Below are 19,777 nucleotides of genomic sequence, written 5' to 3'. Positions count from 1 at the left end.
GCGGGTCCTTGTCCCTTGGAAGGCGCCGCCCGCGCTGAGGGACCCGCCGCTGCCGCCATTAGCGGCGCCGCGCCGGCGCGGGAAACTACAACTCCCGGCGGCCCCCGCGCCCCGCCGCTTCCTGCCGAGCTAAGATGGCGGCTGCCGAGGAGCGTGTGGCCGGAGCGGCGCCGCCGGGCTACACGGGTGAGGGGGTCTGGGGGCAGCGGGGAGGGGCCGGGAGCGGGGCCGGGGCGGCAGCGGGGTCTTTAATCGGTGCATCGCTCGCAGCTCTGGCGGTGAAGTTCGGGGCGCGGCAGCGCTCGCCCCACTACATGTTGGTGAAGGAGCACCAGGTGCGGGAAGGGGCCGACACCGCGCACCCTCCTCGCCGCACCCTCTTCGTCCTCAACGTTCCCCCGTACTGCAGCCCGGTGAGTGGGGCTGGCGCCAGGCGGCCCGGGGCGGGGGGCTTGGCCGGACGGCGGAGGCGGCTGGAGGCCGAGGGCATCGCCTCAGGAGGGCGCGGGGCCGTGGGCGGAGGAGCCAGGCGTGCCTCGGAGGGGCTGGGGCCGTGCGCTGTGCTCCGAGCTTGAGGGTGAGGGGATGGGGAGGGGAATCGCCCCTGCTTTGCTGTACCGCTTGCTCTCCCTTCTTCGTGTCCAGGACGCTCTGTCTGGGCTGTTCGCCCGCTGCGGGCGTGTCCAGTCTGTGGACATCTGTGACAAGCCAGGGACGGGAGAGAAAAAAGAAAAACTGACGTCCAAATTCTTCAACCGCAAAACTGTAACGGTAAAACTGGGGCGGGAGGGCGAATACTGGTGCTTTAGTGGTCAGAATGGGAAAAGATTGCAAGCACTGAATGGTACCATGAGATACAGGAAACCATTTGGGGGCATTGAGTAATGTGGTTATTGATTTGTTTACTTTTTTTTTTTTTGCTATCCCACTGCAACTTGTAGTTTGATATTTTATTTTATTTGTACTGCGTCTCCTTGCTGCATCACCAGTTTCCCTGATAACCGGCCTAGGTGTCTTTTTCTTTTAGGGATTTCAAGTAGCATATGTGGTATTCAGGAAACCAGCTGCTGTCCAGGCAGCCAAGGCTCTGTCACAGGAAGGTCCCTTGCTGATATCAACAGAGAGTCACCCTGTGAAAACTGGCATTAGCAGTAAGTCGGCCCTAGCTATCTAGTGTTAGGGAAGAACTATACTCATTCCTTGCTGAATCCTACCTTGCATGTCCCAGACTAATTCTCACCGTTTGGTACTGAGCTGGGAGACATCCAGTGTTACATTGTCTGGCTTGTAAATAATAAAAGGTAGCAATCTTGTAGTGAATGTTGTAGTCTGGCCGAGGGACTATGGGAGAATGGAGTCACATGGTACAATGGAAGAGCAGTTTTTCCCGAAACATTTTCAGTGTTACATAGACTCAGAAACCGGCTGTGTCTTGTCCCGAAAATGGAATCCACACTCGATAACAGGCACCAGGCGTCTGTCAGGATGACAGCACTTCAGATGTGATCCCTTGACAGGAACCTACAGCCCTGAATGTTGTACCTCTTGGTCTTAAGGCTAGCTTATTCTTGCTTGGGAAAGTTGCAAGTTCTTTCCATCGCTTACAGGCTGTGACATGGGCTGCAAGTTGGTTGAGCTGTGGCAGTGGGGAGGCTGAACAGAAATGGGAACAGTGTCCTTCCCTGCAGCAGTTCTTTCTAGAGCTGCTCAAAGGCATCACACTAGTGCTTGCTTCTAACAGGCTACTGCTGACTTCTGCCCTTTCTGTCACAGAGTGGATTGCCAGCTATGCTGCCTCAGTTGTGGATCAGGAAGAGCTGAAGGCTGAGGTGGATGCCTACATGCAAGACTATGACAAAAAGATAGCAGAGGTGAGGCCAGGCTGGGGAGTGAACCCAGCTAAGCAGTTTGGGGAGAGGAAAGGAAAAGAGATCTCTTGGTGCCCTGGCCTCAGTGGAAAGGGCAGAGGGAAACACACAGGTTGGAAGGGTTGTTTTGCTCCCAGTTGCTGATGGGCAGTCAGGCCCTGGTCTGGTCCACAACAGCTGATCCTTGCACCAAGAGCTTACAATAGGTATCCACAACTAAATTGGGGCCTGCCTGGCATGCAGTGTTGTGACTGAGAGTTGAATGTCTGGGCACTTGGTCCTATGCCTTTCTTCAAATCTTGTGCAGAAGCTGGAGCTGTAGCTTTGCATGTGTTTAAGGGGGACTGTGGGGGAGCTGGGTGTCAGGCTGGCAGCCCACCTGCACTGAGCTGCCTCACCCTCCTGCCTTTGCAGGAAGAAGCCAAGGCAGCTAAGGAGGAGGGTGTTCCAGATGAGGAGGGCTGGGTGAAGGTGACGCGAAAGGGCCGGAAGCCTGGCCTGCCCCGGACAGAGGCTGCCAACCTGCGGGTGCTGGAGAAGGAGAAACAGAAAAAGGCCCGCAAAGAGCTGCTGAACTTCTATGCCTGGCAGCATCGTGAGACCAAGAGAGAGCGTGAGTGTCCAACTCTTGTCCTACCCCTGCCTGTGTCTCTTGCCTCTCATATTGTGGCCCAAAGAATGTGCCCTTTTTCCTTCAGTGGAGGCTGTGTCCAGCTGTGGGTGAACAGCTGGCTGGGTGGTTCTATGAATAGCCTCGACAGCTCTTTCGGGGGCCCCTTGCCACCATCAGTTCTAGTGAGGGCTGCTGGAATATTTTGCGGGAGAGTGCGCAGGTCATGGCTTTCCAGTAGATGGGAATTCAGTCTGCGCAAAGGCAGCAATTGAAAGGAAAAACTACCCTATGTCCTCCCCAAGAGGGAGCTGCAGCACTGCCGGAGATGAACGGCCAGAGCCCTGGCTTGGCACTTAGCCCAGGTGCAAAAGGACCTGCTCTGGGAAGTGTGTGTCTGCAGGTGTCGGGACTGAGCCCCTCCTGGTGTGTGGAAGTGAAGCACCCCAGAAGAGGGAGATCCACTGCTCCTGTGTGACCTGTCCTTTCTCTTTCAGACATTGCCCAGTTGAGGAAGAAATTTGAGGAGGACAAGCAGAGAATTGCACTGATGCGAGCCCAGCGCAAGTTTCGGCCGTACTAAGCCGTACTGAGCTGTTCCTCAGGTGCCTGTGCTGGAGAGGGCAAGAGAGATGCCCACGGACTCCACATGCCAAAGCATTTCAAGGAATTGAGGCAGCTTCAAGTTGTGCCTGCCCTTGGATCTGAAATGGGAGATCCCAACAGCTGCTGCTGGAGGGGGAGTTTCCTTCACTCACACTGGTATCCTGCTCTCCTGGCCATCGGCTGGCCCCGTGGCACCGCTTCCCAGGCTGCTCAGGTCAAGGGGCTGAGACATTTCCTGTGACAACCTGTATCGCTTTGCCACCCAAGGCCCTCCTAAAGCTTGGTGAGAACTGGGACTGACCTAGCACAGCCTCTGCAGGGGCAGGGAACAGCTGAAGAATTGTAAATAAACTGCTGCTATGTTCTCAAAACATGGGAATGCCTCCCTCTCTCTTCCCCCTTGGTCTGCTGTGGAGGACAGCTTGTGTTCTGGGGTGGCAATAAAAGTCACAGTTTGTATGCTGGTGCTCCTTTGCACATTTTACCTGGGGCTGAGTAAGAAGAGGAGGGAAGTGACCTTGAGAAAAGCCCAACTGGGAAGTTTCCAGACCTGTTGTCACAAGGAAAGATCAGTGGTTTTGTACAGAGCCCTATCCCTTCCCTTGATGTTTTCCTCCCAGGTGGCTCCCCCTCAGGTGGGTGTTGAGGTGCCCAGTCTGCCTGCTGTGCATGGAGCTCTGCAGCTGTGTCTAGCCCGGGCTATGGGAACTTCTGATGGTCTGCACCGTCATTAGAACAAGGCGAGATGGCAGCCTAGCTTTGGACTCTCCAAGGCCTGTTCCCACTTGACCTGTCCTGGGGGAGGCAAGTAAGGAAGCAGTGGACATTTCCAGCTGCAGGGCAATGCTTTTGTACTGCCCATATAGCCCATACTGCCTCATAACGTTCGCCCCAGCACACACTCAGATCAGAAAGGGGCTGTAACCCACCCACCCCCTGACTTTCACACATTTATTTTATTGCCTGAAACCTTGATATGGGTGTGACCATGAAGGTAAGGTGGAAATGCTGGTAAATTCCACAAAGCTGGGTTAAAATGGATTTATCCTCCCCTAGATCACCCACTGCAAATGCAGTTTCCGTTGCACTGAGGAGTCTGCCAGGCCTGCTTGCTTCAGCTGGCTTTTTGCATCGATTTAACTAGGAGGCAGATGGATTCTTAATATGCCCTATCTAAAGCAGACTGCACGTAAAAATCTCTGCCTCCTGAGACTGGTGTTTTAGCTGCTTGGGTGAGCATCCCAAAAGAAAGGAGGTTCACTCTCCTATAGAGTCAAGATGACAGTTAAGCTTTATTTAGAAGGACAGAAATAATCTCTGAAAACTTTTCCGTTATTAGTAGTTCTAGCTGCTTCAGCTAGAGGATTAGTGACTTATTCCCTAGGAGTTCATTAAAATGGCCTTCTGTGCCCAGGTGAGTTTTCACTTAAGCTGATTTTTTTTAAAAAAAAAAAGCAGCAGCTCTCGTGGTAGAACAGAACTACTGAGGTCCTGTGAGCTCAGGTACCCTTGGAAGAAAGCAAAGAAGCAGAACACTTTGCTGATTTTTGTGTAGGTCTAATCTTGGGAGGAGACTGGTCACACACCATCCTTGGGGAGGAGGTGAGATGAGCCACCCCTCTCTTGCAAGGCTACAGCTGGTGCTGCTTCTCCCAGAGAGGATGCCTCTGCCTGTATTCCTGCTCCATTTCAGGGTGCAAGTTAGGAGCAAGCAAGGGGAAGATTGCTGTGGGCCTCTATCCCCATACTTACAGAGCTGGAAGTGGAAGAAGTTGTCCCTTTGACAACTGAGACACTTTGCTCAGCTCTCCCTCAGGGAACACCTGGCAGACCTGCTCCACCCTACAGTGAACTAAGCTGAGAAAACAGTATCATGAAACTGATGTTGGATGCAAGGTAGGAATGTGACAATTCCTCCAGAGCCAGCTTTTTAGCTCTGTTCTCCTGGACTGCTGCAGCAGTGAGGGATTCCTAGAGCCTGGCTCTGGTGTTCTGTGCTGTCAGGAAGTTGCTGATGATCCCAGACACCATCTTGGGCTCGTTCAGGTGCACAAAATGACTCCCAGGCACTGATACTAGCTGGATGTGCTGGAGGGAAAGTACACAAGATGTGGGCCAGGGAAGTGTTCCCTGAGGCAAGCTATGTGGCACACAGCGTGGGGACTGGGGGTGGAATTGGGAGGACCAGGGACAAGCTGGGTCCAGAGGGCTGTACTAACTCGGGATTTTGGTAGCAGGGGCAAAGTTGGCTTCCCTGCCCTGTGAGGGCTGTGCTGTTCAGGACAAACCACCTAGTGGGGGGTGCCCACCAAAGTGAGCTGCTCCCTAGCTGCTGCTCCCAGGTTCGTGGCACATAGCATGGAGATGCAAGGATGGAGTTTGCTCTCACCTCTTTGAGGGAAGACTCGAATGCCTCCCATAGGGCTTTCACAAAGTGATTTCCACTGTCTAGCTTGTGCGGTACCAGGAGTCCATCTTGTGCTCTGAAAAGTAACAGCAAGGCTCAGTACAGCACAGTTTGCTGCTGTCCTGGGCAGAAGCAGTGTCCCCAAGACAGTGGGATGACACACCCAACTGTTCTTTCCAGGCTGCTTGTAAACAACAGGGTTACAGGGTAATACATGGTAGTCAGAGGAGCCCTAAGCAGCTTGGCTAAGCTGCCATTTTCTACCAAGCTAAAACCTAGGGTGACTGCCTAGTAGTAGCAGAGTGGAGACTGGTTAAATACTGTCCTCACACTGCTGGCTCCTTAATTGGTCTGAGTACATCATTCCTCACCCTATCTTTGGCTCTTAACTTTCTCCTTGCATACAGCTTCCACATCTCCCATCTGTCCCTTTTCCCCTTCCATGCTGCTGCTTTAAACAAGGTATGCCCTGCTTGGAGAGGGACTACCAGGGCAGTCCTCCTGGAGAAGCCAGCATTAAACCTCCTGCAGAGCTAAGATTGTGCCATCTCCTCCCATGCTACAGTGATGGGACAAGGTGACATCCCAGGCAAAGGAATGTCCTCTGTATGACCTAGAGGACCTGTCTTCACCATGAGGTTGCATTTTCTGACAAGCAGGAAAATCCTTAAGCTCTTATGATTTCAACAGATGGGGGAAGCCAAAACTGCAGCTCATTTCTGAACTTCTAACACTTCCTCTCATTTCCTAGAGACCTTTAACAGCACCATACAGGCTGAGGTAGCCAGAGCCCTGCACATCTTGCCCTTAAGGAGATGGGGGAAAATGCAGAGGAGGACTGATGGAACCAGCTACCCACCCAGACAGCTTAACAGCTTGTGGGCTCTGTGGAAGCCACTGGCTACCTCTCCACAGCTTTTCCCTGCAATGGGCACTGCAGGGGAGAGCTTGCAAGAGCTGGGTCAGGCTGGGGGCTCCATGACCAACTGGAGGAGGTGGAGGCTGCTTGGTTTCACCTCTTTGCTCAGGCAAGAAGTTTTGGGGTCTGGAGAAGGGGACAGGCCAGGTAGCTGTGACTGGGGAAGAGTCAGCCCAGCAAGTAGGAGCAGGGCTGTGGAGGGTCATGTGTTTGCCAGGATGGCTCCTTGCTGTAAGGCCAAGGGACGGAAAGTTGCGCAATGGGCGCGTGAAGGAAGGATCATGGGGAGGACAGGGCAGGAGGGGCATTTCCTCAGTCAGTCTTGCACTAGGGAGGCCCAGCCTGAAAGCACAGTGCCAGGGCAGGAGGGGGATGTTCCAGCTGCTCTCTGTCTGCTCCAAGAGCCTGCCCAGCCCAAGGTAGTGGTGGGGAATGCTTTTTCCATGTGAGGTTGTACTGTTGTGCCAACTGGCCCGAAGGTCTGTATGGCTGCTGCAGAGGAGGGGGTAGTGGATGTCTCTTTTCTAACCTTCATTCCTTCCACCCAGGACTGCAGGGAGGCCGCGGGGGCTAGTTTGGCTTGTGTTTCACTCACACAATGATAAGAACACGGTCCTGGATCTTCTGCAGGAGCTTCACACACTGTTCCACTGTGAAGGACTCTTGACTTTGCTGCAGGTGCAAAGACAGGGAGAGTGGCAAAGGTCAGGGACAGCAGCTGAGGACAAAGGGTGTCCCCGACCCCTGCCGTGCTAGTGGCTCTGAAGGCTGAAGGGGCTGCGGCCCTGAAGCTGCTGTGCTGGGACATGACAGGCGGCCAGGCTGTGCACAAGAGTAGCTGGCTCTGCAAAGGCTCCTTTTGTCCAGCTGTGTTTCAGGGCTGCCAACAACGCTGCCTGCTGGGATGCAGCACATATGGGAATGATCTCATAGCAGAGAAAAGCTTTAAAAATCCTTTTACTAAAAAGGAGACAGTACACTACTCTGGCTTTCATACCCTGGCAGTAGCACAGGTAGAGGAGCCCCACTTGCTCAGAAGTGGCACAAAGCTATCAAAATATCAAATGTAAGGACTCTGCTCCACACTCTCTCCCCTTCTTATATGGGTGACCTGACAAAGAACCTGACCAAAAGCATCCGTGTATCTGCTGCCTGAAGAGTTATAACAGCAAGAAAATGGGGCCAGGGGGCCCTGGAGCAGAGGAACTGCTAAAAAAAAAAAATAGTAACATTTTCCAGTGACTCTCTAAGTTGAGTCAGTTAATGATTGAGTGCAGGCTCTTTTAACAGCAGCATTTAAGAGATGTGGGAATTAGGGAAGCAGAAAGTAAACGGCTGGGTGGAGGCAGGGCCTGGGCTCAGTGAGTGGGCCTCCACTATCTCTGAGTTTTCTGTAAGCTTGGGGCCCAGAAGCAGCAGGGGGCACATCAGAAGAGCAATGCTCACCGTATGGACTCTCATGTCTCTGTTATACACCAGCCCTGGAATGAAAAAAACAAGGTTTTCGTGTCTCACAGGAGCAGGAGTTGCTCTGTTTCACCTCACCTTTGGGGTCTTCCCAAGACTTTCTGAGACAGGAGGAAAATGATTAATTTTGATTTCTCCCTCCTTTGATTTCTTTAGCTGTTCTAGGACCCAAGCACCAACCCTACTTACTGGGGATGGAGAGCTTTGCCTCCAGACTTAATTGATCCCATTCAGGCTGTGTAAACTTGTAGCTAGGGCACCCTGTACCCTGTGGAAGACAATGGCTGTTGGCACTGCTCCCTTCCCAGTCCCAGCATTTGCCCAGCACTGTGATGAGCCCTGTCTCCACGCAGCCCCTTACCAGTGGGTGTCTCAGTTGCTCCTCGCTGCAGTAGGATTGCCCCACCCTCTGCTGTCAGATGTCTGTTTGCTTCTAAGAGCCTGAGGGAGACATGGCAGAGAGATTGTGTGGCTGGAAAAGGGAGGAAGTGAAGCAAAAATGGCATGACAAGGTGACAGTGAGCTCTCAGGCTGCTTCAGAAAAGAGCAGGAAGAAGCAGCAGCTTCTGGCAGCAAAAGCAAAAGGTCTTGCTGAGATTCCAGAGGAGGACTTGAAAGGGGAAGTGCAGAGACAGTTTCCCCTTCTCATTCATGCAGCTGTTAACTCTGTCCAAGGTGAGGCCAGGCAGCAAATGAAGAGGACAGAAAGGAACCCACCTCTGCAATGCTGCTTTGGGGCTCCGTGCTTTGGGAGTTTGCTGCTTTGCCTCTAGATTCAGTAATCTGTCAATCACCATCCGTTTTGATTTCCGCCATGCCTCTGTGTCCTGAAACAAAGAGAGGTAGGGAACAGGAAGTAACCTCTCCTTTCTGAATCATTTTACCCCTTATCAGAGGGTAGAAGAGGGCATTTTACCCTTCAACTTCCCTAAGAACTGGTACCGGTTATGGACATCATATTAAAAATGCCCATTTCTGGGGAAAAAAGGAATAGCAGTACTTGAAAGGTAAGGTAGGAACAGAAAGATAAGCACTGTTGTAAAGAATTTAAGAATTTTTTACCCTTGCAATCTTTTCTACCTCTTCCCACCTCACTTCTGAGTTGAGGACAACTGTCCAAAAGCGTCAGGTAAACCTAGTATTTTTCATGTCTCTGACCCTGGGCTTTTATCCCACTTCTGTGAACTGAAGCCCCAGCACCTGGTAGCAGATGGCAGACAGGGAATGTAGCTTTACGTCCTGCCAGGAACAGAACAAAAAATCTCCACCAGTCTTGCACTCGGGTCACCCAACAAGCTGTTGGCAAAAATATAATCTCTGCTGGCAGTTGCTTGGACAGAGGTTCCAGTTCCCTTTGTACGAGGACAGGGCACAGACAAGTGAGTTCCAGGGCTAAGGGACTGCCGGATGTGGAGCACTACCACGTGTCCCCCAAGGGCTACTCTAAGCAGGGACCTCAGTCCATGCAACAAGGAGCAGATCTGTGCCTGCCAAAACGAAGAGCCCTGAGACTTGTGTGACCTGCCAGGAACTGGTCACATCAGTGCTTTTTCTGAACAAATGAGGGAAAGAAAAAAACCCATGTATTTTTTATTTAAAAAGGGGAAGGGAAGAACACATGAAATCTAACCTCTGGAGCTAGCAGAAAGCCAAGATTTTCCAGCAGGATCAGCTTGTCCACCATCTCAGGATAAAGGAAAGAGAACTGAGGAGAGATGAAACAATCTGAGAAAGAGAAAAGCTGAACACTGAGTGATGTCATCCTGCTACCCTGGAGAGGGGGCTGTCTGTCCCTTCATTCCTCTCCCATTTATTGTTCCAGCTACGGAAATCACAAACCCAAGAAGAAAGGACTCACCATTCCTGCCACAGACCCACCTGCAGAGGAGAGAAAGGTGCTCAGTTACAGACAGGACACCCTCCAGTAACAGAAGCTCCCCTGCAGCAGGAGCTGCCTTAGAAGCAGAATTGCATGTTGTACCGACAAAGCCCCTGCTACAAAGTAGAGCTCTCCCAGCAGGCAGGATGCAGGCAGAGGGCAGGGCTGTGGGCCAGCTGGACTCCTCGTCCTGTGCCCTTCCCATCTCCCTCTCAGGCACCAAAGGCCAAGGAGAAGTTACCAGTAAAAATATTATGGGGTGCAGGTCCTGCAAACTGTGGCCAGAGCAGCCCTGGACAGCAAAACCTAAATTGTGGCAAAACCCAATCATGTCCCAAACACAAAAGGATTAGAGTCTGCCTGGGGTCCGGTTCCCCTCAGCAAGCTCCATGACCCACCACAAAGGGCCGTGCTGTCCTCAGGCTTTGTGACCTTGTGGGGCCCAGGCAGGAAGGCCTGCTGCGAATTCTCCTGCTGTAGCCCACCCTCTTTGCTCATCACTGTTCCCTCCTAGGGGTGGGGGAAAGGCCCACAGCAAAAGTTACCACTGTTTGTACTACAGGGTTTTGAAAGCAGAGGCATTTCAAACAAGGGCACGGATTTTTGAATCACTCAAGCAGGAACGTGGTACTTGACGCACTATAATAAATATTCCAACTCAGCTCCTAGCAGCATGTCTTGTAAATTAATTATCTACTCCTATTTCCACAAATCTCACGTCTTACAAGGACAGGAGCCACTTACCCATACTGTGACCCATCAGGGTGAACCGTCTCCACTGCAAGGCTAAGTGGCAACAGACAAAAAAAGACAGTACTGCATTAGAAACCAGAGCAGCGGCATCTTGCTGCTTCTCCACCAACACAGGCCCCTTCTCCTGGGAGGGCTTTTGCACTGCTTAATTTGCTTCCTAATCCAGAAATGAGGTAACTAAGTAGGCCAGTTTTAAAGAAAAAGAGTATCTACCACCTCATTTCCTTGGCAGCTAATCCATGCATCTCTCAAGCTCTCTCTGTATGGCAAACAAACTACAGCAAATTCTCATTCATTTCCAGACACGAGACTGGAAAGAAGCAAAGGACCCTAACTGGGCAGCATCTCCTAGAAGAGAGAGACCTTGACAGAACATCCTGCTGCAGAGCATTCCACAAGAGCTGTGAGGACACAGAGCCAGGTCTGCTGCCTTGAGGGAAGTATGATTATTCTAAGGGGAGGCTCTTCAGTCCATTTTTAGGTCACTCTGAGAGGCTTATTGGAAAAGCTTCATCAGTGCTGCCCATCTGAAATATACCTGACTGAAAGATGTGTTTTATCTTCTGGCATGTCAAATAAGTTCTAAAGGCTCTTGTATACTGAACGAAGGATGCAAAACTGCATGTGCCACAACCTCCCACAAGATCAGCATACAGATAGGCAGGTAGATCAGGAGTTATTAGGAGTCAAAGACACCTTGACATTCAGATTTCTTTGTATGATACTAAAACAAGCAGCAAGCTGCCATCAGGGAGAACCAGAGCTTATACCCAACTTACTTACACCCAACTTAAATCTAACACTGTTTAGAGGTCACTGGCTGCTTACAAAAAGCCAGTCTGGCAAAACTACTTATTTGCATCTACCACTTCACCGCTACTGCTTTTTAGTATAGAAACACTTGCTTCCCAGGGCTAACTGTTTCCTCTCACAAAACAGTGAGAGAGATGCTTATTCAGTCTGTGGTCACAAAGCACTGGCTGGGGAGAAGCAGAGGGAAATGACCCCTCTCCTGGCAGTATATGCAGGACCAATATAGCACCCCCTGCACAAACATCCCCTTAAGAGTCCCGGTAGTTACCCACCAGCTACCACCCGGCGCACATCGCTCACATAATCCAGAAAATGGTAGGGGGAGCCTGCAGGTCGGTGGGATGACAAGCCATGGCCGGAAAAATCCATTGCCACGTAATAGTAATCTGAAAGGGAGAGAGTATCAGATGTGCAGCCCTGCAACACAACAAGAACCATTCTGATGAGCCAGACCTACCTCTGGGGAGCAGTGGAATGAGCTTGTCAAATGTGTTGGCATTGTCCAGCCAGCCATGCAAGCACAGCACAGGGTGTCCCTCTGAGGGTCCCCAGGCCTTGGCTGCCACGTGGCCCCAGGGCACAGGGAACTTACACTCTGAGAACATGCCCAAAATAGAGTGCTTGCAAGTAACGTCCCTGGAGAGCCACGAGCTTGGAGTAGGTCTCAGGAATCTTGTTAATGGCCCAGAGCTCTGAAAAGAGTAATACAGGTCTTTAGTAACTCACCAGTCTCCTGTGGTCTTAATTAGCAGCTTGCCAATTTATAGCTCCCCATTCAACATCCCAAGCTGCCGTCCCTGCCTGTCTGTTTGGGGAATCCTCCTCCCAGCACATACTAGCAGTGCTCCTAGGAAGAAACAAGCTTTCCCTATGCAGGAGGAGAAAACCTCCTCTCTGTGTCTCTGCAGCAGCTGCAACCCAACTAAAAGGCACAGGAGATCTGGCAAGAGAAAACTGCGCAGAATTCCCCCAGCTAGCTGCAGTCAGCCAGGTACCTGTCCTGGACCAAAAAGGCAATTTTGGGAATAAGGATGTTGCCTCCAGTTCTAGACTGATACTACCTTCTCCTCTGTTACCGTGGTGCTTCAACTCTTTCACACCACCAGTCAGCACCTTCAAAAGAGCAGCTGGCTACGTGCCAAACAGCAGGTCACTGCTGCCACCCTCCTGCTCAGCCCCAAACCCATCTCATCGCTGCTTATCTGCTTGGCAATCACTGAACTACATCTGACCCTTACTCGACCCCAGAGCTCCTGAGGGACAGAAGGAAAAATCTCTCTGGGGATCTTCCAGGGGTGGTTTGAATATCTCCCCTTTATCCCCAAGACCTTTTGATCCCTGGGGCCCCTCATAGGCAGCCTGACTAATCCTCATCCCCAGGTCTCTCATGCCATATCCCCTTCCCAGTGACTTGTCTCAGGTTGCTGCTCCCTTAAATAGACCCCTGAGACCCCACAGCAATTAAATCACTCTACAGCACGTCCCTCCTGAGCCCCTATCTCTGTAAGGTGTGAGGATAGAGAGGGGAGGCTGCTGCTATGCCCCTGAGAGCACCTAGAGGCCCTTATGGTCCTAACCAGCTACACCCAGGGCCTCCCCTCCATCTTTCCCTCCTGCTCAGGAGCCTGTTTAAGCTCAGCCCAGGACCAGGACCAGCCCCAGCCATGCTGCAGGAGTGCTGGTTTCCAGCAGCAATGCCCTAGCCCCAGGAACCATGGCCCTGCGTGCCCGTCACAGTGCTGCATCTGACCCTGGCTGCCCTTGCCAGGCCTGCTCCTGACAACCGTGGGCTGACTTCCTGTCGTGACCACGGATCTGCCCCTTCCTCACAGACCTGCCTGACGACGTGGGCTCCTGGCCGAGCCTGACTGCCCTCCTTGGGCCCGCTCTGCCTGGGCCCAGCGGGTCTCTGGCCCAGGGCTGTCCCCACCCTTTCCCGGCTCCGGGATGGGCGCCTCCCCAGGCGGGCAGGAAGGGCCGCTACACGCGGGCCTTCGCCACAGGGCGCCCTGGGGCAGCTGATCCCGGCCCCGGGGAAGGGCTGCCCGGAGACCGACCGCCGTCCGGCGCCGAGAGCGGTCTCCGGAGCGCCGCGGCTGCCGGCGGTCGCCCCTGCCCCGCTCCCCACGCCGCCCGCACGCAGCGCCGCGGCCCCCTCCTACCGCTCTCTGCCCGGGATAGCGGAGCAAGGCCGCGGCTGAAGGACAGAGCCCGGCGGCGGGGCGGGCCGGACCGGCTGCACCGCCCTGCTCCCCGCCTCCCAGGGGCGCGCCGGGCCTCCGACTCCTGCCGCTCCGCCGGCCCGGGGCCGCCACGGCCCGAGGGAGGTGGTGGGGCGCGAGTGCCGCCATCTTTGTCCTCCCTCGTCATCTCCCGGCTCCGGGGGTCCTGCTGGGAAACGGGGTGGTGGGCGGCTGGGGGGCACAACAGGCGCCCTCCCCTGCTTGGGAAGCATTTCCCTGTTCCCCACCGCCCCCCACCCTTGGCACTACAGCAAGGAGCCATCCCGGCAAACACAGGACCCTCCACAGCACCGCCTCCTACTTGCTTTCCTCCGGGCCTGGCTCTTGCCCCAGTCACAGCAACCCAGCCTGCCCCTCCTCCAGACCCCAAAACCTATTGCCTGAGCAAACAGATAAAGCCACAGCAGCCTCCACCTCCTCCAGCTGGTTATGGAACCTCTGGCTGACCCAACGCCTGCCAGCTCTCCCCTGGGTGCCCAGGTGCAGGGAGGAGCTGTGGGGAGGTAGCCAGTGGCTTGTGGAGAGCCTGTGCTTGGATGCAGCTCAGTAAGACGAACAAGGAGTTAATGATGTCCATGGGGTCTGAAGCTGCGGTCAAGGTACTGGGCATGATAGAGACCAGTGAGGAGTCCCAATCATGGAGGTAGGGCTGCATCCTTGACTACTTCCAGAAGACATGTTACTGACAATGGAAACTGCCTAAATGGCAGTGACACAGTGTGAGATATTTTAACTGTGACCCAGGAGCATCGTAGTGACATTAGACATATTCAGTGCTTGACACCAATGCTGAACTTCTGTCGCTCTCTGATAGAGAAACTCTTCTGAACTCCTTAACGCCTGCTGGAATCGCATTGCTCCACAGACAAGAGTCACTCTCCCATACTGTGACCCATCACAGTGAACTGACTACTGTGGGGCCAAGCTGCAATGGATAAACAGCAGACAGCACCGCCTTAGCCGCTCCACTCCTCTTCTGCAAAAACAGACCACTTTCTGCCAGAGAAGCTTCTACGCAGTTTTCCTCATTAAGTTGCCCAGAAGGGGGGTAGCTGCACAGACCAGGCTTCAAGAAAGTCATCATCTGAGTATGACCGAGAATACTGCTTGCTGGTGCCTCACGTTCCCTCCAGCAGTCAGAGTCTACCAGGCCTAATGCAGACCACAACCATTCCCTTCAGTCTAGGACTCTGTAGTCAAACAAAGCAAAGTCAAACAGTGCTGTGAGCAGGGGGATGCCTTTCTGGAACAGTTGGAAAGAGCAGAATGAATGTCTGTTCTTAGGGAGTCATTTTTATATTGGTAATTGAAAACTCTGCTCAGTTCAGCACATCAGTCTCCTAAATTACACAATACATTTTCAGAACAGCCTGTAAAGCTTGAAAGAAACCAACATAGACGCTTACAGCCCCGTTTCTCCTGCCTAGCTCAAACTCATCCTGGCAAAATAGGCCTCTGCACCACAACCGTTGAAAGGTAACCTTGGGGACCCATCACTGAGAAGAAATAAGAGCTATGCAGCTGACAGCCTCCCCTCCAAGTGAGCCATTAGAAATTCTTATAGGTTTGGAAAGTCCAGTGTATTACTTTCTCTTAGGCCTCCATGGAGGAGGAGCAGGAAAGCAGACCACAAGTGCTGGGGAGCCACACAGAGGGAGAGAGGCCATAGGACCATCTACAGGTTCTTTCCTACAACTGTGAGAGGCGGGTGTCTGATTACAAAAGGTGAAAAGCAAGAGACAGCTCGACAGAACAGATTTGTAAAATGCACTCAATAATCAATCGCAGCTGCTGCTGCTGCTACAGAGGGCAGGGCCTTCCTGTGAATTGCTGAGATTTCTTCACAACAAGCTGCCAGAAAGCTATGTAATTGTTAGGCAGTGACTGCTAGGCTTGTGGTTCTTCTGTCTGTGGCATGGCTCTTGAGGAAAAGGACCCTATGTCAGCAGCAGGAGTGATGCAGACCCTTTGTACAAACCTGGCTGGTGGACAACCAGCCACAGCCAGGAAAATCCATTGCCACTTAACTGCAACCTGAAAAGGAGGGAGAATCGGCATGCAGACCCAAAGCATGACACACAAACCATCCTTGTGAGCTAGACCCACTTCTGAGAGCAGTGGAATGAGCCCATCAAAAGTGGTGGCATTGTCCAGCCAGCCATGCAAACACAGCACAGGGTATCCCCTTCACAGTCCTCAGGCCTTGGCTGCCACATGTTCCTAGGGCATGGGGAACTTCTGAGAACTTGTACCCACAAGCAACATCCTTTGAGCACTACTTCCTGAGAGCTGGTCCCAGGGAGCTTGTTAACAGCCAAGAGCTCTGGACAGAGCTTGTAGATAAGTGGTAGTTATCAAAGTTGTTTTTCTGGCAGCCCTGACCTCTACCTAATACCAGTTTTGGGCACAAGCCTTGTTTGGGATAACCCTGTGATCCTGATGTAAATGCTTACCTGGTGGTACATGCATCACCACTCACAGGTCTTGGACCCTCTCCCCCACTCCAGCAGCCAGTAGGATCTGGGGTCTCCTTGCTCTGAGTCACAGCGATAACCTCTGGGGTTTAGCTGGAAATGATGTATTCTCTAGTGAATTCAGACTCTTGTGACTTGCGTCCCAAGTCACTTCTGGTAGGAGGCTCTGTCAGCAGATACCTCATGGGAAAGGAAGAATTTCTCACAGAAATCATCAGCGACAGGTGATGTGGGATGGAGCTCCAAGTGGACAAGGTCACACTGGGATGCAGCCCTGGACCCTCCCTCAGCAGCAGGACTGTCATCCTATTAGCCAAAGCCAGATTGTTGAGATTTTCTCCAAGTCTCTCATGTCTTCTCTAGCAACGCTACTTACCCCTCTGAAAGAGCAGCCCAGTATCTTTCAAGGCTGCATATCTCCTCCCATATTGTCTGGCAAACCACCCTCAGGATGAGGGCGCTGTGCAGGATGCATGGCAAAATTTGGATGGCTCACAGAATTCTTTTTGCTGCATCTACTTCTAAGAAGTGCCGCAGGAAGCTGAGGTGGAATTGCTGCCTGCAGAGGACCAAATTAGACTCCACCTGGAAAGGTGCTGGGGCATTGGCTGGGCTTCACTGGGGTGGTAGCAAAGAAAGGCTGGTTTTGTGTAAAGAACTGGGAGTTACTTTGAGATATCCCATGTGTTTAGAAAAGGATAATTTAATCTCCTTGTCCTTGCAAAGGAGGAGGAGACCTGTAAGGGTGAACACTGGGACATGCAAAGCTGTTATGCTCCGCTGACTTGGAACAGCATTGATCAGTTTGTGCTAGCTGCAGATCTGGTGAGGAAACTTTAAGTACAGCAGATTAATTGCTACCAAGGGACAGATTCCCTATAGCTGGTTGGATCCAAACATTGAAGTACTGACATATTGATCTATTTATGGTGATTTATTAGTAATAGCCCTGTACCCCAAACTCTCTTGTGCAGTTATACAAGTAAAAAAGCATGTTATTGCTAGCTTAACTGATTTCTTTCAGAGGGTATATAGAGGATATACCTCTATATAAAGTCTCACATTGTGAGCGTATGTTGCAGTCTATAGTGGACAGGAAAATAAAAGTGATCACAGGGCAACATGTATCACATAAACAGCTCCAACAGTTCCCAGGCTTTGGGTATGCAGACAGCTGGCAGGTCTGGGGTGCTGTTGGGGCCCACAGAGCTGTTCTCCATCTGGGACAAGGATCAGCTTCTTCCCTGCTCCAGCAGCCCAGAGCAGGGGAAGGATCCCTGCAAGGACAAGGGAGAAATCTGGTGAGTGCAGAGCTGTTGGTGTTGGGTGTGAGCGCTGCTCAGGCAGCCCACAGTGGGGTTGGTGGGAGCAGATAGACACTTAATGACCACAGGGAAGTCCCCACCTCTCCAGTGCATGGATCCCTAATGAGTCTTCTGTCCTACGTCATGCACACTGCTTGGTGTCCCCCTGCCTGAGGGAAGCAGGCCTCTCATCCCTGCCCTCTGCACAAGGTTGCAGAGGTGAAGACTTTATCCTCTAATTTGACATGTTCTGGAAGGAGTAAAGGACTTATGAAAAGGAGGGGCCTCAATGAGAGCCTGAACCACAGATCTTCACTTTGCAGACATTTCCCGGTGAACATCTCCCTCCCTTGCTCCCCATCCACAAACCTTGCTTGCCTTGGAGATGGTGTCAGGGAGTCACAAGGGTTTAAATGAGCTGCCTACATGAGAAGAGTCGAGATAGGATATAAATGTCCTGCTACCCCTGGGCTCTGCTCAACAGCAGCAGACCCATCCAGGTACTTTGTGTGGTGTACTTTACCTTTGGTTTTCCCTAATTCCATGTTGAATTTCACCGATGTGAATCATTTTCTGATGACTGACATATTAAGCACAAAAAATGCTATGATGTCTTAAGCTGATTTATCTTCCCTTGCTGCAGGCATATGCCTGTTGCGTTCTTTGTCCCAGAGCTCTCCAGCCCTGCAGAAGGGCATAAATAGATGCTGGCTCTTTACCTACCACAGTCTGGGGCCAATGTGACACTTTAAATGGAAATCTTTGTTTAAGTTAATAAACCAAGCTCTGAGTGGTTGGAAAAGTGGTGTGCATCTGCTGCAGGGATTAACCTGCAGCAGAATTTGGATAGTGGGGCTGCTGGAGTGTTAAATCATCCCCACGTGAACCACCACCATTCAGCTGGAAGCAGCCCCAGGCACACACCATGCATCAGCTCCAAGTGGTGTACATTTGTATCACTTTATTTGCAACTAATGAAATAGCTAGAAACATTTATTGCATATAAATTATATATGAGCACCCATCATACAAATAAACTCTTTCCTGTCTCAGCTTTCTGTTTCCTCTTTAATCAGAAAATCTTTTATATTTGGGACAGGTTCAGGAGTCTCTGCTGGTTCCTATCCCCTGGGCATGTTTTGGTTAACTAGCAAGGCGAACTACTCTCCAGGTCTCTATAAAACCCATATACACTGTTCAGAGCAAGCACCTATTTTAATGTATGAAGCAGCAGGGGAAGGAGAGGAGTTTCTCTCCAACTCTTGTCTAGACTTAACCTTCCTTCAATTGGAAAATCTGGCAGATTCCCCACAGGCTGAGACAAAATAATAGTGAAAACCAGAAGTAATCTGATACTTGTAATTACAGGCCTACCAGCTCCTTATTGACCACAGAATAAGGAAATAGCAGATACAAGGATCATTTAAAAACAAGGGAAGAGCTCTAGTTAATGCGAAGTCTCATGTGTTTATGGAATAGAATCCATAAAACTGGTAACTTTTGGAGATGTAAGTTGTGGGTTTGGGTTATGGATTTGGCTGATAAATGTAAAAGCTGTTGACGTAATAGGGCTTCAGTGAGGAAATTGATACAGTCTTACACCATATTTTGATTTTCACAAAACTGGAATGATACCAACTTAACACATTTTGTAGTAATTAGACTGAAAACTGACTAGCTAGCAAGTGTCAAAATGTTAAAGTTGGTACAAGCATGTAACGTGTGTTTTTGAAACAGCCCAATGGTGACTTACTTAATGCAGGCTACACTTCTGGTCTGGCAGCTCTGTCCGTGGAAGAAGTGACTCTGGCAAAGGCTTGACTCATGATTTAGGAGCGGCTGAATGTGATCTCCCAGTGCAACACTGCAGTCAGAAAGGCTAATTGCATCCTCGGATGTATAAGCAGGGAGTGCAGCACAGCTGTAATGAGATTATATTGCAGGAGATTATATTGTGTCTGCTAATTCCATGGATGTGATTACTAGTGTGAAAGAATTCCCAGTTTTGACTTCTGTGCTTCAAGGAGGAAGTTAACAAGTTGGAGAGGCTTCTTGCAGGATCTCAAAGGCCGATTAAGGGGTTGGAAGACATCTTATGGGGGAGGGCCACTTAAGACTGATATGATCAAAGCCTAAATATAACCACACAGGATTAAAGTTTTGCTCTTCTGATTGCTGCTGTGCCTAACAATGGTACAAGAAAAAACAGTCTAGAGATGAAGTACATATTTTATAATGGAGAAAGTAATTAAATACTTGAGCAGTTTACTTAGGGTGGTGGCAGCTTCCCAGCCATTGGCAGTTTTTGATTTAAGAGGGGATGTTTACAAAACAACAATGATTAATGTGACAGAGTCCTTTGTCCTGTGATCATCTGGAAAGCAGACCAGTCCGGAATTTAGCGCAATGCAACAGACACTGCTGTTGGATGGTA

At 51.3% G+C, this 19,777-nt stretch overlaps 2 protein-coding genes across 3 annotated transcripts; one reads left to right on the top strand and one right to left on the bottom strand.

Moving 5' to 3' along the window:
- Positions 1–92: 92 nt before the first annotated feature.
- On the top strand, positions 93–3,548 carry RRP7A (ribosomal RNA processing 7 homolog A). Its single transcript, XM_074902605.1, has 7 exons — positions 93–186; positions 271–413; positions 646–771; positions 1,028–1,151; positions 1,774–1,871; positions 2,283–2,481; positions 2,976–3,548. Exons 1-7 carry the CDS (start codon positions 135–137, stop codon positions 3,059–3,061), a joined length of 828 nt encoding a protein of 275 aa, XP_074758706.1. The 5' UTR covers positions 93–134; the 3' UTR covers positions 3,062–3,548.
- Positions 3,549–4,358: 810 nt separating this feature from the next.
- Positions 4,359–13,532, bottom strand: SERHL2 (serine hydrolase like 2). Of its 2 annotated transcripts, none has more exons than XM_074901396.1 (12): positions 13,485–13,532; positions 11,780–12,014; positions 11,595–11,708; positions 10,501–10,542; positions 9,736–9,755; positions 9,508–9,582; positions 8,595–8,704; positions 8,239–8,318; positions 7,857–7,891; positions 7,006–7,082; positions 5,474–5,567; positions 4,359–5,172 (listed from the first exon to the last, which is right to left on the bottom strand). In XM_074901396.1, exons 2-12 carry the CDS (start codon positions 11,925–11,927, stop codon positions 5,056–5,058), a joined length of 912 nt encoding a protein of 303 aa, XP_074757497.1. In that variant the 5' UTR covers positions 11,928–12,014; positions 13,485–13,532; the 3' UTR covers positions 4,359–5,055. The 2 variants fall into 2 exon arrangements, with proteins under 2 accessions (XP_074757497.1, XP_074757498.1); XM_074901397.1 differs by lacking the exon at positions 13,485–13,532 and adding an exon at positions 13,157–13,232.
- Between the last annotated feature and the right edge of the window lie 6,245 nt (positions 13,533–19,777).

Source organism: Athene noctua, chromosome 3 (assembly GCF_965140245.1).
Source record: "Athene noctua chromosome 3, bAthNoc1.hap1.1, whole genome shotgun sequence".
NCBI lineage: Eukaryota > Metazoa > Chordata > Aves > Strigiformes > Strigidae > Athene > Athene noctua.
The sequence above is the reverse complement of the archived record's forward strand: the minus strand, read 5'-3'. Positions and strand labels throughout refer to the sequence as shown.